The sequence below is a fragment of the Strix aluco genome, chromosome 16, assembly GCF_031877795.1.
Source record: "Strix aluco isolate bStrAlu1 chromosome 16, bStrAlu1.hap1, whole genome shotgun sequence".
NCBI classification, from domain to species: domain Eukaryota; kingdom Metazoa; phylum Chordata; class Aves; order Strigiformes; family Strigidae; genus Strix; species Strix aluco.
Genome location: NC_133946.1, coordinates 81,497 through 99,932, shown reverse-complemented (window position 1 = coordinate 99,932; position 18,436 = coordinate 81,497). Strand labels below are relative to the sequence as shown.

At 57.4% G+C, this 18,436-nt stretch overlaps 2 protein-coding genes across 7 annotated transcripts; both read left to right on the top strand.

Moving 5' to 3' along the window:
- The first annotated feature begins 902 nt into the window (after positions 1-902).
- Positions 903-6,553, top strand: LOC141930940 (uncharacterized). Of its 6 annotated transcripts, XM_074842479.1 has the most exons (9): positions 903-1,153; positions 1,450-1,740; positions 1,967-2,057; positions 2,252-2,309; positions 2,637-2,832; positions 5,405-5,445; positions 5,540-5,586; positions 5,680-5,860; positions 5,946-6,553. In XM_074842479.1, the coding sequence occupies exons 3-9, from the start codon at positions 2,024-2,026 to the stop codon at positions 6,001-6,003; spliced, it is 615 nt and encodes a 204-aa protein (XP_074698580.1). In that variant the 5' UTR covers positions 903-1,153; positions 1,450-1,740; positions 1,967-2,023; the 3' UTR covers positions 6,004-6,553. The 6 variants fall into 6 exon arrangements, 1 of the variants encoding a protein (XP_074698580.1); XR_012625446.1 differs by lacking the exons at positions 5,405-5,445; positions 5,540-5,586; positions 5,680-5,860; positions 5,946-6,553 and adding exons at positions 3,253-3,577; positions 5,151-5,398 and having other exon boundaries at positions 2,252-2,377; XR_012625444.1 differs by lacking the exons at positions 5,405-5,445; positions 5,540-5,586; positions 5,680-5,860; positions 5,946-6,553 and adding exons at positions 3,253-3,577; positions 3,674-5,398 and having other exon boundaries at positions 2,252-2,377.
- A 1,580-nt stretch (positions 6,554-8,133) lies between these two features.
- LOC141931000 (uncharacterized) lies at positions 8,134-18,195 on the top strand. Its single transcript, XM_074842605.1, has 9 exons — positions 8,134-8,180; positions 8,662-8,794; positions 9,946-10,198; positions 10,628-10,986; positions 11,077-11,193; positions 11,732-11,928; positions 12,224-12,372; positions 13,721-13,828; positions 16,468-18,195. Exons 1-9 carry the CDS (start codon positions 8,134-8,136, stop codon positions 17,118-17,120), a joined length of 2,016 nt encoding a protein of 671 aa, XP_074698706.1. The 3' UTR covers positions 17,121-18,195.
- Positions 18,196-18,436: the final 241 nt, after the last annotated feature.

The following is an 18,436-nucleotide window of genomic DNA, read 5'->3' as shown; positions in this document are numbered from 1 at the left end:
CGATAACGGTGAGTGCTTCTGCCTCTTGCCCTCTTCCAGAGGCTGCACTGAGGACACGCTGCCTGGCCTTAATCCCGGTGCTGGTCGCTATAGTTACCGCGGGGGGGGGGAGCGTGGACCGGGCTGGAGGAGCCCCCGGGGCGGGCAGTGAGGCTGCGGGCAGCGGCCCCTCCCTGTCCGGGACGGTGCTGGAGGAGGAGCCGAGGGAGCAGCAGAGAGAAGGTGAGCGGGGCCGCGGGGTCCGTCGCCTGGCGGCTGCCGGGGAAAGCCGCAACGGGGGGGCGCCGCGCGGTGCGGCGGAACGGGCGGCAGAAGCCGCTCCGGGTCGGGGCCGGGCGGCAGCGGCGCTTCCCCGAGCCGCGCGGCGCTGCGCTCGGCCGGGCTTCTGGGTGCATTGGTGACGTGGGGGGGGAGTGGGAAGAATGGTGTCCCCGTAGGGTCAGAAAGGCGGGACGGCCACCTGTGGCGGTGTGGGAGGTGCTGTAGTCACGTGAGCGGGTCTTCCGGTCGGCCATGTTTGCTCCCCGTGGCACGCCGGGAGCTGTAGTTTTCGTGCACTCTGCTGCCCGGCAGCTGCGTCGCTGCCGGGGGCGCGCGGCACGGCACAGTCCTCGCTATCGGCGCGGCCCCGCGGCGCAGCGCGGGGGGCGGTTTTGTGGCGGGTTCGTGCGGTTTCCCGCGGGCTGCCCGCGGCTCCCCGAGGACCGGTGTGCCCGTGCCCCGGCAGTGCGCATGCGCGGTGGCGGCCCCCGGAAGTGCTGCAATCCCCAAGCGCTCCCCAAACCTGCCCTTGGGGCTCTGGGAGTGCAGGGCTGTCGGGTGGCTGCGTTCACCCCACCCCCCCAACCCTCGGCATCGCCCGTGGGGACTGCGGAGGGGGTCAGAGAGCAGACGGGGTGAGCTGTGCTGTGGGCCAGAAATGGAGGCAACGTTTTGCCTTCCTGGGGCTTGAGAACAGATGCGTGTGGCTGATTGAGGGGCTCAGAAACAGACGGAGTTGTGTGGCTTTGGGCTCAGAAACAGAGGTCAAGTCGTACATTTTTGGGACTTGAGAAGAGGCTCAGCAGGCAGGTTTTTGGGCTCAGAAAGAGGCACTAAGGCGGCTGGTTTGGGGGCCAAAAGCAGAATGCAGTTTGGCTGGTTTTGCAGGCAGGTGAGAGGTGGAGGGGTGTGGGAGGGCCCTGGGGGCTACGGGGGAAAGGAGGGGGTGGGGTTTGGAGTGGCATGGGACCCCGAAGCTTGGGAGGCCGGCATGCACCAGACCAAACTCCATGTCTGAGGTGGTCTCGGGGGGGAAATGCGCTTTTCAGACCCTACGTGCCTTCTTCGGGTTCAGCAATTCTTTGTACGCTGCTTAGAATAATTATGGACTGATTAATAATACAAAGTAATGAATGCTTAGAGAATGTACAAGGCGGATGTTCACTCCTAATACTCAAGCTCTGACAGTGATTGATTTACAGCCTTGTCAAAGCCCAGGCTGTTGCTGGTAGCTGGAGCCTGTGAGGAGAAAGAGCTGAAATCAAGCGGAGTTTCAGTGCAGAGCTGAAGCGTCACCGAGCCAGACCTGTAGCCAGCAGGAGCTGGAATGAGACAGGGTGTCCGCTGTCTGGAGCCGGCATTAGCCAGAGCCACGATTCTCTGCGGCTGTGAGGAGCAGGAGCTGCAGCCGGACTGTCGACTGGCTGCAGCACCCCTTGGCTCGACGGCGGAGGCTCCTCAAAGAGTGCAGGATTTGAGGTGAGTTGGTGGGAGAGAGAGGAGCAGTCAGACATGAGCCACAGAGCAAGTGATTGCTTCTGAGTACAACAGATGCTTTACCTCTCTGGTTTTCTGGCTTCCACGGGAGATGACGGCTGCAACACCTGCTTTTTGGGGGTAGCACAGCACTTCCCAGGAGGGTGCTGTTGCGGTAGACGTCAGTGTTGGCTGGCATGTCGGTGACTGGGGGCACTCTATCTTGCAGGTGATGGAGAGGAACCTGTTGAATGTAGGAGCATCCCAGTGAGATGATGTGCTCCTGATGAGGATGGATTCTGGAGCGTGCTCTCTGAAAGGTAAGTCAAGGGGCAAAAGCCGTGGGTAGGGTGGGGCCAGCAGAGGCTCTACCATCAGGGCTGTGGAGAGGGCTATTTAGGCTTCCTTAAGTCTGGGGGAAGAGAGCAGGGTCTGTCCCACAGGACGTGCATGTTCTGGCCTGTGTCAGTGTACTCGTGTCATTTGTGGTGTCTGTGTTCTGTCTTGTATGCAGTGCCTTCCGCACGTCTCTGTGGTAACCCGTGGGCTCTCTGCATGGCGCATGCACCTTGGTAGGCGTCCATAGGGTCTCGGATGCCTTGCTGCTTTGGAAAAGAGCCCGTTGAGCACTCCCCGTCTCGTGAGTGGAGCTTACGGCGTCTTTTGCATCACAGATGTTTGTGGAGGGTTGCCTTTGTGGAGGAGATCTGGGCCAGAATGACAGCTCTGCTCTTCAGAGTTCTGTTTCCATAGAGGTCCCTCCCCTACAGCACTTCACCCCCCGCCCCGTGTCCTTGTGGTCCTCGGCCTTAAAGCCCGGCTCCTCCCACGTCGGTTGTTCTGGTTGTGTATTGCACTGCAGCACTCGCTGTCGGTTTTGATTACGCCTTGCTTTGCAGGGCTTTGTGTTCTGCAGCTGACGCAGGGCCATCTGGATCCCCAGAGCAAATCCTTGAGCGAGGTTTGCCGGAGCGTACAAACGCAAGCGAAGGAGGAGCGGGAGCGGGGCCCGTTGCGAAACATCTTCCTTGGCTCCCGGTTAGGAAGGCTGACACCGTGGGGGTGTGTGGAGCAGCGATGCTGCCAAGGCACACGGTGAGGCAGTTCCAGGGGTGGGTTTAGAATGGGGGTGATCTGCCACTGTGGCAGGTGGGCAGTGGAACGGATGTTTGGAGTGAGGTGTGGATCGAGTGGCTGTTGAATGAGCGTCAGTTTCTGAATGTGTCTAACTGTGTGTGTGAAGGTTTTTCCATTTCAGGTTGTATTTAATGTTGAGATAGTAAATGTTTTTTTAAAATTGTGTTTAATAAAAAGCCCTGGTGGGGGTTTGGTGTCTCTCTTACTCAGACAGAACCCTTCCTCAGGCTTTCTCTGTGCCCCTGAGCTCTCTCACAGTCGTCACTGCTGTCTTGGATGTCTCCATTCAGTTGCTCATCCCCTGAGGACATCTGTACATTGCTGGAACACCTTGACTTTTACACCGTGTCCCAGAGGCGCCTTCTGTCTCTCTTTCAGTCTCAGCACCCTGCTCCTGCTGTCACCACGCCTACTGAGGCCAACCTCGTGCCCTGCAGCCCTCTTTTGGCACCGTGGCGCACTCTGCACCCTCCTTCCTCCCTGAGACCCTTTCCTGATGCCACCTTTCATCTGCAGAACGCTCGCGTTGTCCTCTGTGCTAGCTAGGATACCTACCTGGTCCCCTGAGGACACCTGCAGTTTCTTCAAATCCCCTCCGGACTTCTTCGTCATGTCCTTGAGCATTCTTTTGGCTGTCCTCCTCTGCTGCTGTCATGATGCCTCCTGAGGTCTTGGATGATCCCTGCAGCACACTTTTAGCCCTGTAAGTCTCCTTTGGACTTGTTTTGTCGCAATAGCACCTCTGCTAAGATCTCTGTTCCCAAAAAAGAGCATTCTTTTTCTTCTTTATGCCACCTAGGATGCCTCCTCAGACCTTCTTTGTGTACCACAGCCCTGTTTTAGCTCTGTAGCGGACTTGGACTCTCTCTCATGCCCTCAGAAACCCATCCTCAGGTGTGTTTGTACCTCAGAGCACTCTTAATCATCCTCTGTGCCATCTAGGGTGTCTCCATTTTGTCCCCGCCTCCCGACGACATCTGTACTATTTAAATCCCCTCCAGACTTCCTTCTCATGTCCCTGAGCCTTCTTTGGCCCAATCAGGACCTCTCTAAGGGTGTCATGATGCCTATCGATGCCTTCAAGGATGCCCCTAGCAGACTTCTAGCTTTGTAGCAGACCTCGCAGCCATCTCATTCCCTCAGAGGGCTTCCCGAGTGTTCCTGCTATCTGTGACCCAGCCCAGTCAGTCTGTCCTCCCTTCCCTCTAGCCATGCCTCTGTTCGTTCCCTGGCCCTCTGATGACGTGTTTCCTTGGTTCAGATCCCCTCGGGATTTAATCGTCATGTCCCCAGTCCTTTTTCTGTCTCTCTGGCTCCCTCGGAACAGTTCTCCTCCCAGTCACGATGCCTGCCAAGACCTTCCTTGTGGTCCGGTTCCGTCCTGTAGCACTTGAGGTGGGGCCGTCTTTGAGCCGCACACGAACTCATTTGTTCCTCTGTGCTAGCCAGGATTCCCGTGTTTAGTTCCCAGCCACCCAAGACCATCTGTACTCTGCTCAGGTGATCACCCGAGTTCCTCCTGGTTGTCCCTCAGCCTTCGTTTATCCATTAACCCTGCCCCCACGATCCCTCTCCTCACAGTCGCAGTGCCTGCTGAGACCTCCCTCGATCTCCGCAGCCCCTTGAGGCACTCGATCTCCTTTTCTCTCTCTCTCATTCTGTCAGAGCCTCACTCCTTTCTTTGCTGTGCAGCGCTCCTTTTTCTTTCTCTCTGCCATCGAGGGTGTCTCCGTTTGGTTGTTCTCTCAGTCATCTGTAGTTTGCCCAGATGCCCTCCTGAGACTCCAGGGCCCTCGCTGTGTCTGCAAGGCTTCTTTTCTTACCGTGCTTCCTCCTAACTCCTCTACTCTGTATAACAGTGTCTTCCGAGTCCTTTTGCGTGCTCCACCGCGCTCTTGTGGCACTTCAGCTCCCTTTGGATTTTGTTTTTTGGCGCTCTTCAGAGCACTCTTCTCTTACTCTCTGGTGTGTCAGCCTGCACACGTATGTGGGTTGGAACTGCCCTGCCTGGGGGCACAGCGATGTCGGTCAGGGGAAGAATAGCACTAAGAGTCTGTAGTTAATGTTGATTTGCCTGAACTGTTTAGGTACAGCCCGTACAGCCCCCTCGCAGCAAGCAGCCCTCAGCAGCAGGCAAGGATGTCACGGGGATGACCGGAGCTATCTGGGAGAGGCTGCGGGAGTGGTAGTTGAACAGATGGAATCTCAGAGGTGTTAAGGCTCGTTGTGTGTTGGGCTTAATGCTGTTTTATTTTTATGTTTTTTTTTAATGGCAGGCTGTAATGACACCCTAGACGGTGTTCCTACATGGAGTCAAGAACTCTGGAATTGTTAAGCTGTCACTCAGCATCCAGGTGACCTGCTTAAAAGTTTTTTTCAGATCCAGAGGGACAATATATGCACCAAAGAGTGACAGAGGCAGCGAGCAGGGCACTGTAAGAAGTTGGGTCAGCGTGTGGTGTCGGAGGAGAAGACATGACTGGTTGCTACATGACTGGCTTATCAGTTTGGGGTTTTTTTTGTTTTGAAGGTGCAAAGCAGGATATCGGCACCGGAGGTGACTCGGGCAAGGTGAGATGAGTCGGCTGAGTTATTTTTCAGTTATTTTTCATGTGTCGTACTGTTGGTGAAACTAGAAGCATCTCCTGTTGTCTGTGTCTTACAGGTGGTACCCAGGCCTCAACGTGGCGACCGGTAAATGTCAGAGGCAGGGTGGGTGAGCGGCCAAGGTAACGGGGCAGGAGATGGCAGTCGGTGTGGGCAGGCTGCAGGTTCAGCTTGTGCCTCTTGCTTTGGTTTATGCAGGTGCCACATGTAGGCTGGGAGGGGCGAAGCTGCGTGCCGCTGAGCAGTCCAGGACAGCGAGGCAGTTGTCGGCTGGGTCAGGGTTTTTGTGCAGAGAATCACGTGGCAGCTCGATGAAGCATTTCTCTTTGGTTTTGCAGGAGCCGGGCACGCTGCCTTTGGAATCGGCTGAGCGTTTGAGGTGAGCTGGGTAGTAGAGAGGAGGAGCACGGGGCTGGTGATTTCTCGCAAGCACAGTGGTAGCTCTCTGTCTTTTGGTATCGTAGGTGCCACGGGCCACGCTGGCCGCAGCGTCCAACACTGGACTCTGCGCAGAGCAGCTGAGCGGAAAGCCCCGTGGCTGTTGAGGTGGAGGGTGTTGTGACAGAGGTGTGTCAGCTGACGTGATGCTGACTGCTGGCACTGGTTTTTTTTGCAGATGATGAAGAGGAACCTGGCAGCTGCAGGAATGTCCCGGTTAGCTGATGTGGTTTTTGTTGAGGATGGATTCAGACCCCTGTCCCTCTGAAAGCTGAGTTGAGGGATCAGGGACCGCTGCCCTACAGTGTCTAATCTTGACTTCAGTTAGAAAGAGACTTTACAAAATCGAAACCTTTCTCAAGGAAGTTTCATTTTATGAACTCTCCATCAGAGTGGATCTTCAGAGATGATGTATTTGGCAGTAGTACTCTTGGGTGGTGCAGCTGGCCCGACATCCCTGCTAATTATGGAACACACCCCCCCCTCGTCAAGTTGTACGGGTGTATTTTGGAGATAGACAGTCTAATGGTATCAGCTCACAGCTGGGCGAGTTCAGGGAATGCAAAAGGAAAATCAAATACTTATACATCTAATAAAAACATTTCTATAAGCGTATGCCCACCTTTATACTAAAGAGTGAAGGACTGAGCTTTATTGTTTGTTTTACTCTTTAAAGTTTTACACTTCACTTCTGATTTTATTGACCCAGCAAGCAGGATGTGCAGCAGCAGCAGCGCAAGGGCTGTGGCTGTCGCGGCGGATCCGTCAGCCGTAGGTTGTGATGACGGTACGACCTCGTCCTGCGGCCTCGCAGGGTTCCCTCCCTGCAGCCCTGCTGTAAGGATGGGATGAGACATTCCAACACCACCAAGAGCGTTTGCTTTTATGGGCAGAATGTGCTCGGGATCGTATCGATTGGCCTTGCTGGTGATTTGAGGAGTTGAAATTGCTCCGGCCTTGCCAGGGTGTGTTGTATGTGGAGCTGATTAGATCAAGTGAGTTCAGGATGGCCCGGCTGTCTGCGGGCAGTCCCAGCTGCTGTTCTCATTATGCAAGAAGACAGAAAATTAACTATGGTGCAGAAGATAACAATGCACGTCCCTCATGCTGTACTTACGGCACTGGAACACAAAGGACGATACTGGCTTGCGCCGAGTCGTTTGTTACAGTATCAAGCCCTGTTATTGGAGCAAGACGACATCACCTTAGAAAAAAGTACGGTACTAAATCCTGCATCTTTAATGCCGACAGAGAAGAAAAATGACTCTAACCTTGTTTGTTTACAAGTGTTTGAACAGGCGTATGCCAGCAGACCAGACCTGAGAGATGCTCCCCTCCAAACTCCAGCTGAGGAACTGTATATACTGATGGAAGCAGTTGCGTTGTGAAAGGAATAAGAAAGGCTGGTTGTGCTGTGGTGACACTAACTGAGGATTGGGAAGCTAAAGCATTGTCTCCAAATACCTCTGCACAAAAGGCTGAAATAATTGCCTCAACCAGGCCTTTGGAATTAGCCAAAGGAAAAAGAGTCAGTATTGATACAGACTCTAAATATGCTTTTGGGGTTGTTTATGCCCATGGCGCTATTTGGAAAGAATGAGGACTTTGATCTGCCAGTGGCACACCTATAAAGCACAGAGCAGAGATTTTAAACTTGCTGGAAGCACTACAGAAGCTGAAGGAGTCACCGTGATACATTGTAAAGCACATCAGAGAGGAAATGCGGATGTAATCCAAGGAAATTGGAGGGCAGATGAAGCTGCAAAACCAGTGATGCTCAGTGCTCCTTGTGTTCTAATTCCATCAAGGGAAATGCAAGTAGAACCCCCGAGGTCTAAAGAGAAAGAAAGTAAATTGGCTGAGTTACTAAAGCACAAAAGCACGGTGGAGGGTGGTAGATCACCCCACACGGGCAATGCGTAGTGACTCCTGAAAACATGAAAAGGTTAATGACTAAAACCCGTGAAGAAACACATGTGGGAGCAGAAGCAGCGGTCGGATCAGGAAGACGTTATGCAGTCGGGGTCAAAATGTTGCTCACTGCCAAAAGTGTGAGTAACCCCTGTGAAATTTGTTTTAGGAATGATCCAAAGATACAAGCCCGACGCCCTCCGGGAGAGGTAAGAAAAGGCATAACTCCTGGTGAGTATTGGCAAATAGATTTTTCAGAATTGCCAAGGTGTAACCAGTACTGATGTTTATTGGTACTGGTGGATGCCTTCTCCGGTTGGCCTGAAGCTTTCCCATGTTAAACCAGCAAGGTAACAAAGCATTTACTAAAAGAAATTATTCCAAGGTTTGGGGTTCCTTTACGAATGTCCTCTGACAGAGGTCCACATTTTATAGCTGAGGTTGTCAAGAATATGAGCAAAATACTAGGGATGGGGTGGAACCGACACACCCCCCCGGGGGCCCCAATCCAGTGGACAGGTAGAAAGAATGAATCAAACACGAAACTGACCAATTGCTAAATTATGCCAGGAAGTCCAAGGAAAATGGGTTGAAGCTTTGCCACTTGCCCTGCTGAGGATGAGAGTGACTCCTAGAACTAGAGGAAGGATAAGCCTATTTGAAAATCTATACAGCAAACCTTCTAACGTCAGTCTGACAGGGAGGCCCCAACGCTTGCATCTCGTAGGGGAAAAGGTATGAACCGAATACGTTATTGAGGTCCATCCACAAATGTGTCCTTTTAAGAGCACCTGTACCCCTTGATTTCCCGGCACACTCTTTCTGTGCCAGAGATCAGGTCTGCCTACGGATGTGGAAGGACGATCCCCTTGATGAACAGCGGAAGGGACCCTATCGAGTGTTGCTAACCGCGAGCGCTGCTGTGAAGCTGGGACGAGCGGAACCCTGGGTCCATGACACGAGGGTAAAGGAAACACCTCCTGGGCTGGGGCGTCTGTACCTAAGGGACCTTGGAAATTCACTTTAAGATGCAGTTAACGAATCGCACCTGCAATGCTGCTGAAACATTGGTTCATCTAGGTTGTACACAAGGAATATCTCTGGTTTGTATCCTTACAAGTGTGGGGAGAATAGCCGTATTAACCTGTTTGTACAGAGAATTTAACCTGTGCTAAGGATGGACATCAGAGTTGGAGATTGAAGTCTTCGGAAGTTTATGAGCGCTTCCGTTAGATGGTATTGAGCGTCAGTTCTTGATGATTGGAACTTGTTGCTTAATTCAGCGTATGGCGCTTTGGAGACAAAAAACCTAGAAAAGAACGGTGTGAGCCTTGCGTTGTTTACAACAGGGTAAACCTCTCGGGGGGGGGGGAATTGCTACCAAGCGCTTTGCATTTGCCACCGGCGGCGGTTAATCCCGGTACTGGTCGCTATAGTTACCGTGGGGTGGGGGGGGAGCGTGGGCCGGGCTGGATGGGCCCCAGGGGCGGGCAGTGAGGCTGCGGGCAGTGGCCCCTCCCTGTCCGGGGCGGTGCTGGAGGAGGAGCCGGTGCGAGCCGAGGGAGCAGCAGAGAGAAGGTGAGGGGGGCCGCGCGGTCGTTCGCCTGGCGGCTGCTGGGGAAAGCCGCGACGGGGGGGCCGCGCGGTGCGGCGGGACCGGCGGCAGAAGCCGCTCCGGGTCGGGGCCGGGCGGCAGCGGCGCTTCCCGGAGCCGCGCGGGGGCCGCGCTCGGCCGGGCTTCCGGGTGCGTGGGCGAATGGAGGGGGGGGTGGGGGTGGGGGGAGTGGGAAGGACGGTGTCCCCGCAGGGTCAGAAAGGCGGGACGGCCGCCTGTGGCGGGGGGGGGTGGTGGTGGGTGTGTGCGCGCGTGTGTGCGTGTGCGCGCGTGCGCGCGTGTGTGCGTGTGCGCGCGTGTGTGCGTGTGCGCGCGTGTGTGCGTGCGTGTGCGCGTGTGTGTGCGCGTGTGTGTGCGTGTGCGCGTGTGTGTGCGTGTGCGCGTGTGTGTGCGTGTGCGCGTGTGTGCGCGTGTGTGTGTGCGCGCGCGCGCGCTGTAGTCACGTGAGCGGGGCTTCCGGTCGTCCATGTTGTCTCCCCGGGGCACGGCGGGAGCTGTAGTTTTCGCGCACTCTGCTGCCCGGCAGCTGCGTCGCTGCCGGGCGCGCGCGGCACGGCACAGTCCTCGCTACCGGCGCGGCCCCGCGGCGCAGCGCGAGGGGCGGTTTTGTGGCGGGTTCGTGCGGTTTCCCGCGGGCTTCCCGCGGCTCCCCGAGGACCGGTGTGCCCGTGCGCCAGCAGTGCGCATGCGCAGTGGCGCCCCGGTGCTGCCGCTGCAATATGGCGGCTGGAGGGGCGAGATTGCTGGCGGCGGGTGAGGGCCGAGGGGAGTGGTGGGGCGGGGGTGTCTGCTGCCCGCCGGCCGCCTGGCGGGGGCGGGACGGGAAGCTTCACTCCGCCGCTGCGGCAGGGTCCCGTTCCGCTGGAGGTGAGGCGGGCCGGGGCAGCCCCGGGCAGTTCCCCGAGAGCTGATAGAGGGGAAGAGGAGCAGTTGCCGGGCGCCTCCGCAACTCGCCAGAGCTCCCCCTGAGCCGGCTCTGGCCCTGCTCACCCAGTGCAGCTGCCTCGAGCTCCAGCACCTGCCCTGAAGCCTGTCCCATAGCCCCAGGCCACCGCCAAGCCCTGTGGTGAGGGCAGCAGGCTGGCCCTCGGTGCGTCTGCAGAAGCCCCTGTGGAAGGTGGGGCTCCGGCCGGGGGCGATCTAAAGTAGTAATGGTCAGTGCTGCTTCTTTCCCTCTTTCAGAGACTGTTCTGAGGCCGCGCTGGTCTGTTCCTGTCCTGGGGATGCTGTTCACTGCACCCACCTCGGGCTTGTGTGGGGTGTCTCTGCCTGGCCTTGCGCTTCTCACAGCACGGGGGCAAAAAGGGACAGGCAGAGCCCTTCCCGGCTGTGGACCGTGGCCAGGAGCTGCCGCAGCTGAAGCTGGAGAGGCCAGAGAAAGGGAAGGAAGGAGAAAATCAAGGCTATGTGGGCAGCACCCGCCTCCCAGTGCAGGAAGAGAGAGCCTGCCTCTCTGGGTGAGGAAGGAGCCCTCTTCACAGTCCGCAGCAGGCCAGGCCGCCAGCGTGCGCCCAGGGTCTGCGTGCGTCACCCCAAGCGCGGTACGGCCGCGTAGTGCGCGAGCGAGTGAGGCTGTGTGTGTCGAAAGCCTGGTCTTGTAAGAGGTGAGAGACACCCGCGTATTCTTTGAGGGGGAGGACAGCCAGGTGACTGGATTTTCAGAAGAAGAAGAGGGGCAGAAGGAAGGAAGGAGAAAGAAGCATCTGACCCGTCAAATTCTCCCGGCAGTGCCGAGAGCGAGAGCTGCGGTGAGTCCTGGGCCTTCGGGGCCCTGTCACCCGTCTTGTGCGTCCCGGTCCCTTCCTGCCCCTCTCCTGGACCTCTCTCTTTTCCATGCTGCTGTTATTTCTGCCCCCCCCCCTTTCCTATACCTCTCCTTTATTCTTCTGTCCTGCTCCTCCGTCCTTCCTTTCTCACTTTCTCTCTCTTGTCCTACTGCTCCCTTTTCTCATTTCTCTCTGCGCTTTTGTCCTGCCTCTCCCTCCTGTTTTTCATGTTTCATCTCTGCGCTTAGTGCCGTCGCTTTTTAAATTTTCATTCTACGTCTTTTAGTTTGCTGTCGCTATTTCGTGTTTCCTTAGGGCCGTCGCTTTTTAAATTTTCTTTTTTCTACCTCTGTTCTAGTTCGGTGTCCATGTGTGATCATTTTTTCCTTTATTTCACCAATGACTGTTGCTTTTAAAATGTTCTTTTTCCCTTCAGTGTCTTTTTAATGAGTTCTTCTCTTAATGCCCTCTCTGTCTTTTTAAATCATCCCCTCTTTTGTTCGCTGTGGCTACTTTTTAGTTCCAGGGCGTGGTTGGACCAGATGACCTGCAAGAGTTCCCTTCCCACCTCAAACCATTCTGCAGTTCTGGAGTCACAACTGTCACATCCAGGGCCGTGAGCTACCACAGGCATGAGAAAGTTGCCCCAGGCTTCAAGGCCATCCCGAGCGCCTGCTGCTTTACTCCGGCCGCAGCGCTCCTGAAGAAGAGGAGAAGGTAATTTTGCAGTGGTCAGGGCTTTTAAGGCTCAGTGGTCGTGCTCAGTGGGTTGCGTGGTTGGGTGGTTTGAAGGGACAGTCCGAGAGGGCGTCTGAAATGCCCTTGCAGGGTGGAGGGAGGCAGGAAAGCGGGGGGTTAGAGCTGGCAAGGGACTGCCCCGGGCTGGGGGGCGGTGTGCCTGTGGATGCCAGTACCTCAGCTGCTGTGTCGGCATTGCGGGAGCCGTGGGAGTCGTGGACTTTACTCTGCCTCCCCCCAGAAAGCTCTGACTGACGAAGTTATGCCACAACAGAGACTGCAGCCGTCAGCACCACGGGATGCTGATAATGACCAGCACAGGCCTCGCTGTACTGTCGTTTTCCCTGCTGCTTGCAATGGATCTGCAGTGGTCTTTGATTCACGGAAAAAGACTCTACAACTCGAAATGGAGTTATAAAGCAGGTATGTTTTACTCCAGCCGGGGTGCGAGGGGATTTCTCCACAAAGCTTGCACACCACCAGCACATTTTACCAAAGACTTACAGAGTGTGGATACACATATTCACTGGATTACATAACACCAACATACATATGCATGAATAAGGCTGGGTTAGTTCTCGAGACTGGTGTCAGCAGTTTATATTATCTTTGCACCTGCGCATTGCCTCCTGGGGGGCGTCTTCGGGGTCTTTGGGAGGGAGGCTCGTAGTCTTTCTCACCTTGTTTTTTCCCCGGAGCATGCGCAGATTCTCTTAGCCAATTTCTTGAACAACAAAAATCTTTTTCAGCCGGTTTACTCATGCTATCTTAATTAAGGGAAGCAATGAAACTTCTACCATCCGTATATGTCTATCTTTACTCATTACCGAGACCGAACTAGTTAGAGCACACCTGTTCCTCGAGGACAAAAACATGATATTTTGCTGAACACTGCAGTTCTTGGTAGATTTTCACAGTAAACTGCTTTGTTTTGATGAACACAGCAGTCCTTGATAAAATTCCACAGAACAGTCTGGGCAAGCAGGATTGTTAGCAATATTAAAAAATACTATAAGTAATACTATAACTTGCTAGAAGTAAGGAAATAAGTTGCTAATCAGTTTTCTACAAGTAAATAAGTCTTCCCCCCCTCCCCAAAAACAGTTGTCTTTTCTTTCCTTGAAGAACATCGGTGGTGGGAAAGCTTATTTGGATGGTCACCACCAAAAACAGGACTGTTTAATTCCATGTTTCACTCGGTCTTATTTTCCTAATTCCAACTTTAATATGTTTAGTACTTCTAATAGTATTGTATATTAAGGTTTGGAGGATGGTTAAACAGATCACTCAGTTACAAAAGTATCCCTGTGTGTATACTTCCCTAAAATATTTTTTTTTTTAATAGAAGCTAATAAAACACAAAATTCCCTTCAATTATAATTGGATTATGGCATCATCTGATTATAGGCATAGAGGCAAGAGGCAACCACACCGCCACTCTCTGGACAAGATAAATTGACTTTAGTCACGGGGTGGATTGTGGTGGTGCAGTTCTTACCCCTCCCCGCTCCTCCTTGTTGGGCTGCTTGGTGCTAGGTGTGATTCCACCCACATTCCCCCGAGCTACACACCGATCTGGGGAGATAAAGCAATCACCTCGTCCTCGGTGTCTTTTGCAGGGCTTTTCCCAGCTGTCATTATGCTACTTGTCTGACTTTGGCTCACTCTTTGACATATGATTTCCACTGCACTCGCAACAGTCGTGGCTATGTAATAATGTTCTCTCTTATCTCCTTAACCTGCATTGCTCTAAATTTCTCATCTCCCGGAGTTTTGCTCGCTATTGGTGTGTGTGAAGGTGCCTTGGCTCTAAAAAGATGCCTGACGCATACAGCTTACATCTCAGAAGAGCCACAAGAAATGAAGTACTGTAGCCCAGGTAATAGATTGTGAGGGTGGGAAAGTGGCTGTGAGGGGTGGAGGGGCCGCCTGAGGGGAAGGGGGCGGGACCTGCCTGTGGGAAGAGGGAAGGGCGGGAAAGTGGCTGTGAGGGGCAGAGCGGCCACCTGAGGGGAAGGGGGCGGGACCTGCCTGTGGGAAGGGTGAACAGCGGGAAAGTCGCTATGAGGGGCAGAGCGGCTGCCTGAGGGGAAGGGGGCGGGACCTGCCTGTGGGAAGAGCGAAGGGCGGGAAAGTGGCTGTGAGGGGCGGAGTGGCCGCCTGAGGGGAAGGGGGCGGGACCTGCCTGTGGGAAGGGTGAAGGGCGGGAAAGTGGCTGTGAGGGGCGGAGCGGCTGCCTGAGGGGAAGGGGGCGGGACCTGCCTGTGGGAAGAGCGAAGGGCGGGAAAGTGGCTGTGAGGGGCGGAGTGGCCGCCTGAGGGGAAGGGGGCGGGACCTGCCTGTGGGAAGGGTGAAGGGCGGGAAAGTGGCTGTGAGGGGCGGAGCGGCCGCCTGAGGGGAAGCGGGCGGGACCTGCCTGTGGGAAGAGGGAAGGGCAGGAAAGTCGCTGTGAGGGGCGGAACGGCCGCCTGAGGGGAAGGGGGCGGGACCTGCCTGTGGGAAGGGTGAAGGGCGGGAAAGTCGCTGTGAGGGGCGGAGCGGCCGCCTGAGGGGAGGGGGGCGGGACCTGCCTGTGGGAAGGGTGAAGGGCGGGAAAGTGGCTGTGAGGGGCGGAACGGCCGCCTGAGAGGAAGGGGGCGGGACCTGCCTGTGGGAAGGGCGAAGGGCGGGAAAGTCGCTGTGAGGGGCGGAGCAGCCGCCTGAGGGGAAGGGGGCGGGACCTGCCTGTGGGAAGGGCGAAGGGCGGGAAAGTGGCTGTGAGGGGCAGAGCGGCCGCCTGAGGGGAAGGGGGCGGGACCTGCCTGTGGGAAGGGTGAAGGGCGGGAAAGTGGCTGTGAGGGGCGGAACGGCCGCCTGAGAGGAAGGGGGCAGGACCTGCCTGTGGGAAGGGTGAACAGCGGGAAAGTCGCTATGAGGGGCAGAGCGGCTGCCTGAGGGGAAGGGGGCGGGACCTGCCTGTGGGAAGGGCGAAGGGCGGGAAAGTGGCTGTGAGGGGCAGAGCGGCCGCCTGAGGGGAAGGGGGCGGGACCTGCCTGTGGGAAGAGCGAAGGGCGGGAAAGTGGCTGTGAGGGGCGGAGTGGCCGCCTGAGGGGAAGGGGGCGGGACCTGCCTGTGGGAAGGGTGAAGGGCGGGAAAGTGGCTGTGAGGGGCGGAGCGGCCGCCTGAGGGGAAGGGGGCGGGACCTGCCTGTGGGAAGGGTGAAGGGCGGGAAAGTCGCTGTGAGGGGCGGAGCGGCCGCCTGAGGGGAAGGGGGCGGGACCTGCCTGTGGGAAGGGTGAAGGGCGGGAAAGTCGCTGTGAGGGGCGGAGCGGCCGCCTGAGGGGAAGGGGGCGGGACCTGCCTGTGGGAAGGGTGAAGGGCGGGAAAGTGGCTGTGAGGGGCGGAACGGCCGCCTGAGAGGAAGGGGGCGGGACCTGCCTGTGGGAAGGGCGAAGGGCGGGAAAGTCGCTGTGAGGGGCGGAGCGGCCGCCTGAGGGGAAGGGGGCGGGACCTGCCTGTGGGAAGGGCGAAGGGCGGGAAAGTGGCTGTGAGGGGCAGAGCGGCCGCCTGAGGGGAAGGGGGCGGGACCTGCCTGTGGGAAGAGCGAAGGGCGGGAAAGTGGCTGTGAGGGGCGGAGCGGCCGCCTGAGGGGAAGGGGGCGGGACCTGCCTGTGGAAAGGGTGAAGGGCGGGAAAGTGGCTGTGAGGGGCGGAGCGGCCGCCTGAGGGGAAGGGGACGGGTCCAGCCCTGCCAGATGCAGCCAGGAGCCCAGAGCAGATGAATGCCCGTCGCAGTCGTCCCTGCGGGAAGCACTGGAGCACCAACTGGGTGGGAAAAGCTGATCTGTGAGGTTTTTTGGGGGGGGGGGGGGCGGGCGGGGGGGGGGAGGCGCGGCGGCGGCGCGGCTGGGATTTGGGTGGTGCTGTGGTGAGCTCTGTCAATGGGCCGGCGTCCCTCTCAGACCCAACGGCGTCCCTCTCAGACCCAACGGCGTCCTTCTGCCCTTGCAACAGCTGGTGGTGGAGAAGAAAGAAGAGACAAACATGGTGTGCGGAAGGACCCGCAAGGCAAGAGAGAGTGGCAGGAAGAGTGGTGGAAGTCTGGGCAACAAGTGGAGGAAAGAGAAGGGTGCTCCGGGCAAAGCAGCACTGTGAGAGGCGGAGCGGCCACCTGAGGGGAAGGGGAGCACCGTTGCTGCCTGTGGGGGGGGGAGCGCCGTCACCGCGAGGCAGGGTGGGGGTGGACTGGAGCTGCCTGGGGGGGGAGCGCCATCGCCTCAGGGGCTGAGGAGGGTCCAAGGCCCCGCTGGACGCAGCCAGGAGCCCGGAGCAGACAAGTGCCCATCACAGTCGTCCCTGCAGGAAGCACTGAAGCACGAACTAGGTGAGAAAAGCTGATCTGTGAGGTTTTTTCGGCCGGGGAGGGGGGGGGGTATGGGGTGGGGCGCGGAGTGCTGTGGGGACCTCCCTCTGGGGGCCAGCTTCCCTCTATGCTCTGGGTGGGGGAGCTGCTGCCTGACTGCACCCTCCTTCTGAGCAGCAGCTCCTGGAGAAGAAAGACGAGGCATCACGAGGAGTGGCGGGCTGAAGGGTGGAGCGGGGCAAGAGAAGGGAGCTCTGGGCAAAGGGGCCTCCCCGCTACCGGGGCTGCGGTCACACAAGACCATTGCCAGCACCTTTGGTGCCCTGGCCGGCGCTGCACTGGGTGACCTCCCTGTAAGCAGGGCTCGGGTCACCCGAGGGTCTTTTGCCACCTTGCTCCACGGTTTGGCTGCCTGGAGAGAAGGGCGTCCCTGTCAGGAGAGTGAGCGGTGCTGTCTCAGTGCTGAGAGGAAAATGGAGCTCTCCATACCCCATGCCCACCCTGTAAGCAGGGGAGGGCTGTTTACCCAGCCCTGGCGGCTTTCTGGCTGCTGGCGGCCTGGCCAGCGTGACCCCCTGGAGTCGGGGCGTGTCACGGCATTTGTCCCTTGGCCACCCCGTGAAGCCCCGCGGCACGTTGAGTCCCCTGTGGCCTGCGTGCGTCCTGGGGGGCAGGTCTGGGGCTCTGCTCTCCTGCTCGTGGGAAGGGATGGCTCCCCGGACACTGGCTGCACAGAGCTCGCTCTCTCTTCCGGGAAGTTTTGTTTGTCCCTGTCTGTGTGTGTGTGTCTGTGTGTGTGTGCCTGCCTGTGTCTGTGTCTGTGGGTGTGAGCGAGCGAGCGAATGAGCTTCTCGTTTAGGCCCCCGTTGAAAACACTGCAGCGTACTTAGCTTAAACTTCCCGGGAGGGAAAGAAGGGCTCTGTGCAGCAACAGGGGGTCGGTCCCCTCTGAGCCCGCGAGCGGAGGGCGAGTCCCGGCTTGCCCTTCCTTTCCATGGACAGAGCAAAGCCGTGTGGCCGTAGCGCGGCCAACGTGTGACCCGCCTGTGTTCAGGGCCCGGGTCTCTGCCTGGGTGGCCGCCTGTCCTGCTGGCGACCTGCCAGCGTGCCCCCTGTACTCGGGGCGAGTGACACAAGCCGTGGAGCCCTCTGTCCCCAGGAGAAGCTGGGCTGCCCTGTAATCAGGGCTGGGCAGGCTGCTGTAGGCAGCCAGCAGGGGCTGCACTGTAGGTCCGGGGCTGGCCAGTGACCTGCAGGCCCAGGCACTCTGCAGTGCCGGCAGTGACTCGAGCCCCCTGTAAGCAGGGCTGCAGCTTCTTTGGCCGCCGCTTTGTGTGCCCAGCTCCCATTTGTCCAGAGTGCCTGACTCTGAGCCCAGCTCCAGTGCCAGCTGGGACTGCACACGTGGCAGCCCCGGAGCACCGATTGGATGAGAAAAGCTGATCTGTGAGATGTTTTGGTGGGAGGGGGTTGCGGGTGGGAGGGCAGCCAGGATTCGGGTGGTGCTGTGGTGAGCTCTGTCCGGGGGCCGGCGTCCCTCTCAGACCCGATCGCGGCGTCCTGGCCTTGCAGCAGCTGGTGGTGGAGAAAAAGGAAGAGACAAACACCGCGTGCGAAAGGACCTGCAAAGGTAAGAGTGGGGGTAGGAGCGGAGGAAGTCTGGGCAACAAGTGGAGGCAAGAGAAGGGCACTCTGGGAAACGGGACCTCCCTGTCACCGGGGCTGCGGTTGCGCAAGGGTGTTGCCAGGACCTTTGGTGCCCTAGCTGGCGTTGTGCCAGGTGACCTCCCTGTAAGCAGGACTCGGGTCTTTGGGTATTTGCCGGACTTTTTGCCCACCCCTTCTAGTCCTTGCACACTGTTTCGGCCTCCACTTTTTTCTGGCCTCTAATTCCCTCCAGCCTCCCACCCCATTTCAGCATCCACTTTTTTCTGGCCTCTACTTCCCTCCATCCTCCCACCGCGTTTCAGCCTGGCACCTCTTTTCGAACTCCACTTTTCTCCGGCCTCTACTTCCCTCCAGCCTCCCACCCCGTTTCACCCTCCCACCCCATTTCAGCGTCCACTTTTTTCTGGCCTCTATTTCCCTCCAGCCTCCCACCCCTTGTGATCCTCCCACCCCATTTTGACCTCCACTTTCTTCTGGC

Bases quoted from the DNA above. Each gene is read 5' to 3' on its own strand.
- LOC141930940 (XM_074842479.1), top strand. From the start codon at position 2,024: ATGAGGATGGATTCTGGAGCGTGCTCTCTGAAAG. The intron at 2,058-2,251 runs GTAAGTCAAGGG...TCTTGTATGCAG, and splicing joins TGGAGCGTGCTCTCTGAAAG to TGCCTTCCGCACGTCTCTGT. The intron at 2,833-5,404 runs GTGAGGCAGTTC...TTTGTTTTGAAG, and splicing joins CGATGCTGCCAAGGCACACG to GTGCAAAGCAGGATATCGGC.
- LOC141931000 (XM_074842605.1), top strand. From the start codon at position 8,134: ATGCCTTCTCCGGTTGGCCTGAAGCTTTCCCATGTTAAACCAGCAAG. The intron at 11,929-12,223 runs GTAATTTTGCAG...ATGCCACAACAG, and splicing joins CTCCTGAAGAAGAGGAGAAG to AGACTGCAGCCGTCAGCACC. The intron at 12,373-13,720 runs GTATGTTTTACT...CATCTCCCGGAG, and splicing joins GAAATGGAGTTATAAAGCAG to TTTTGCTCGCTATTGGTGTG.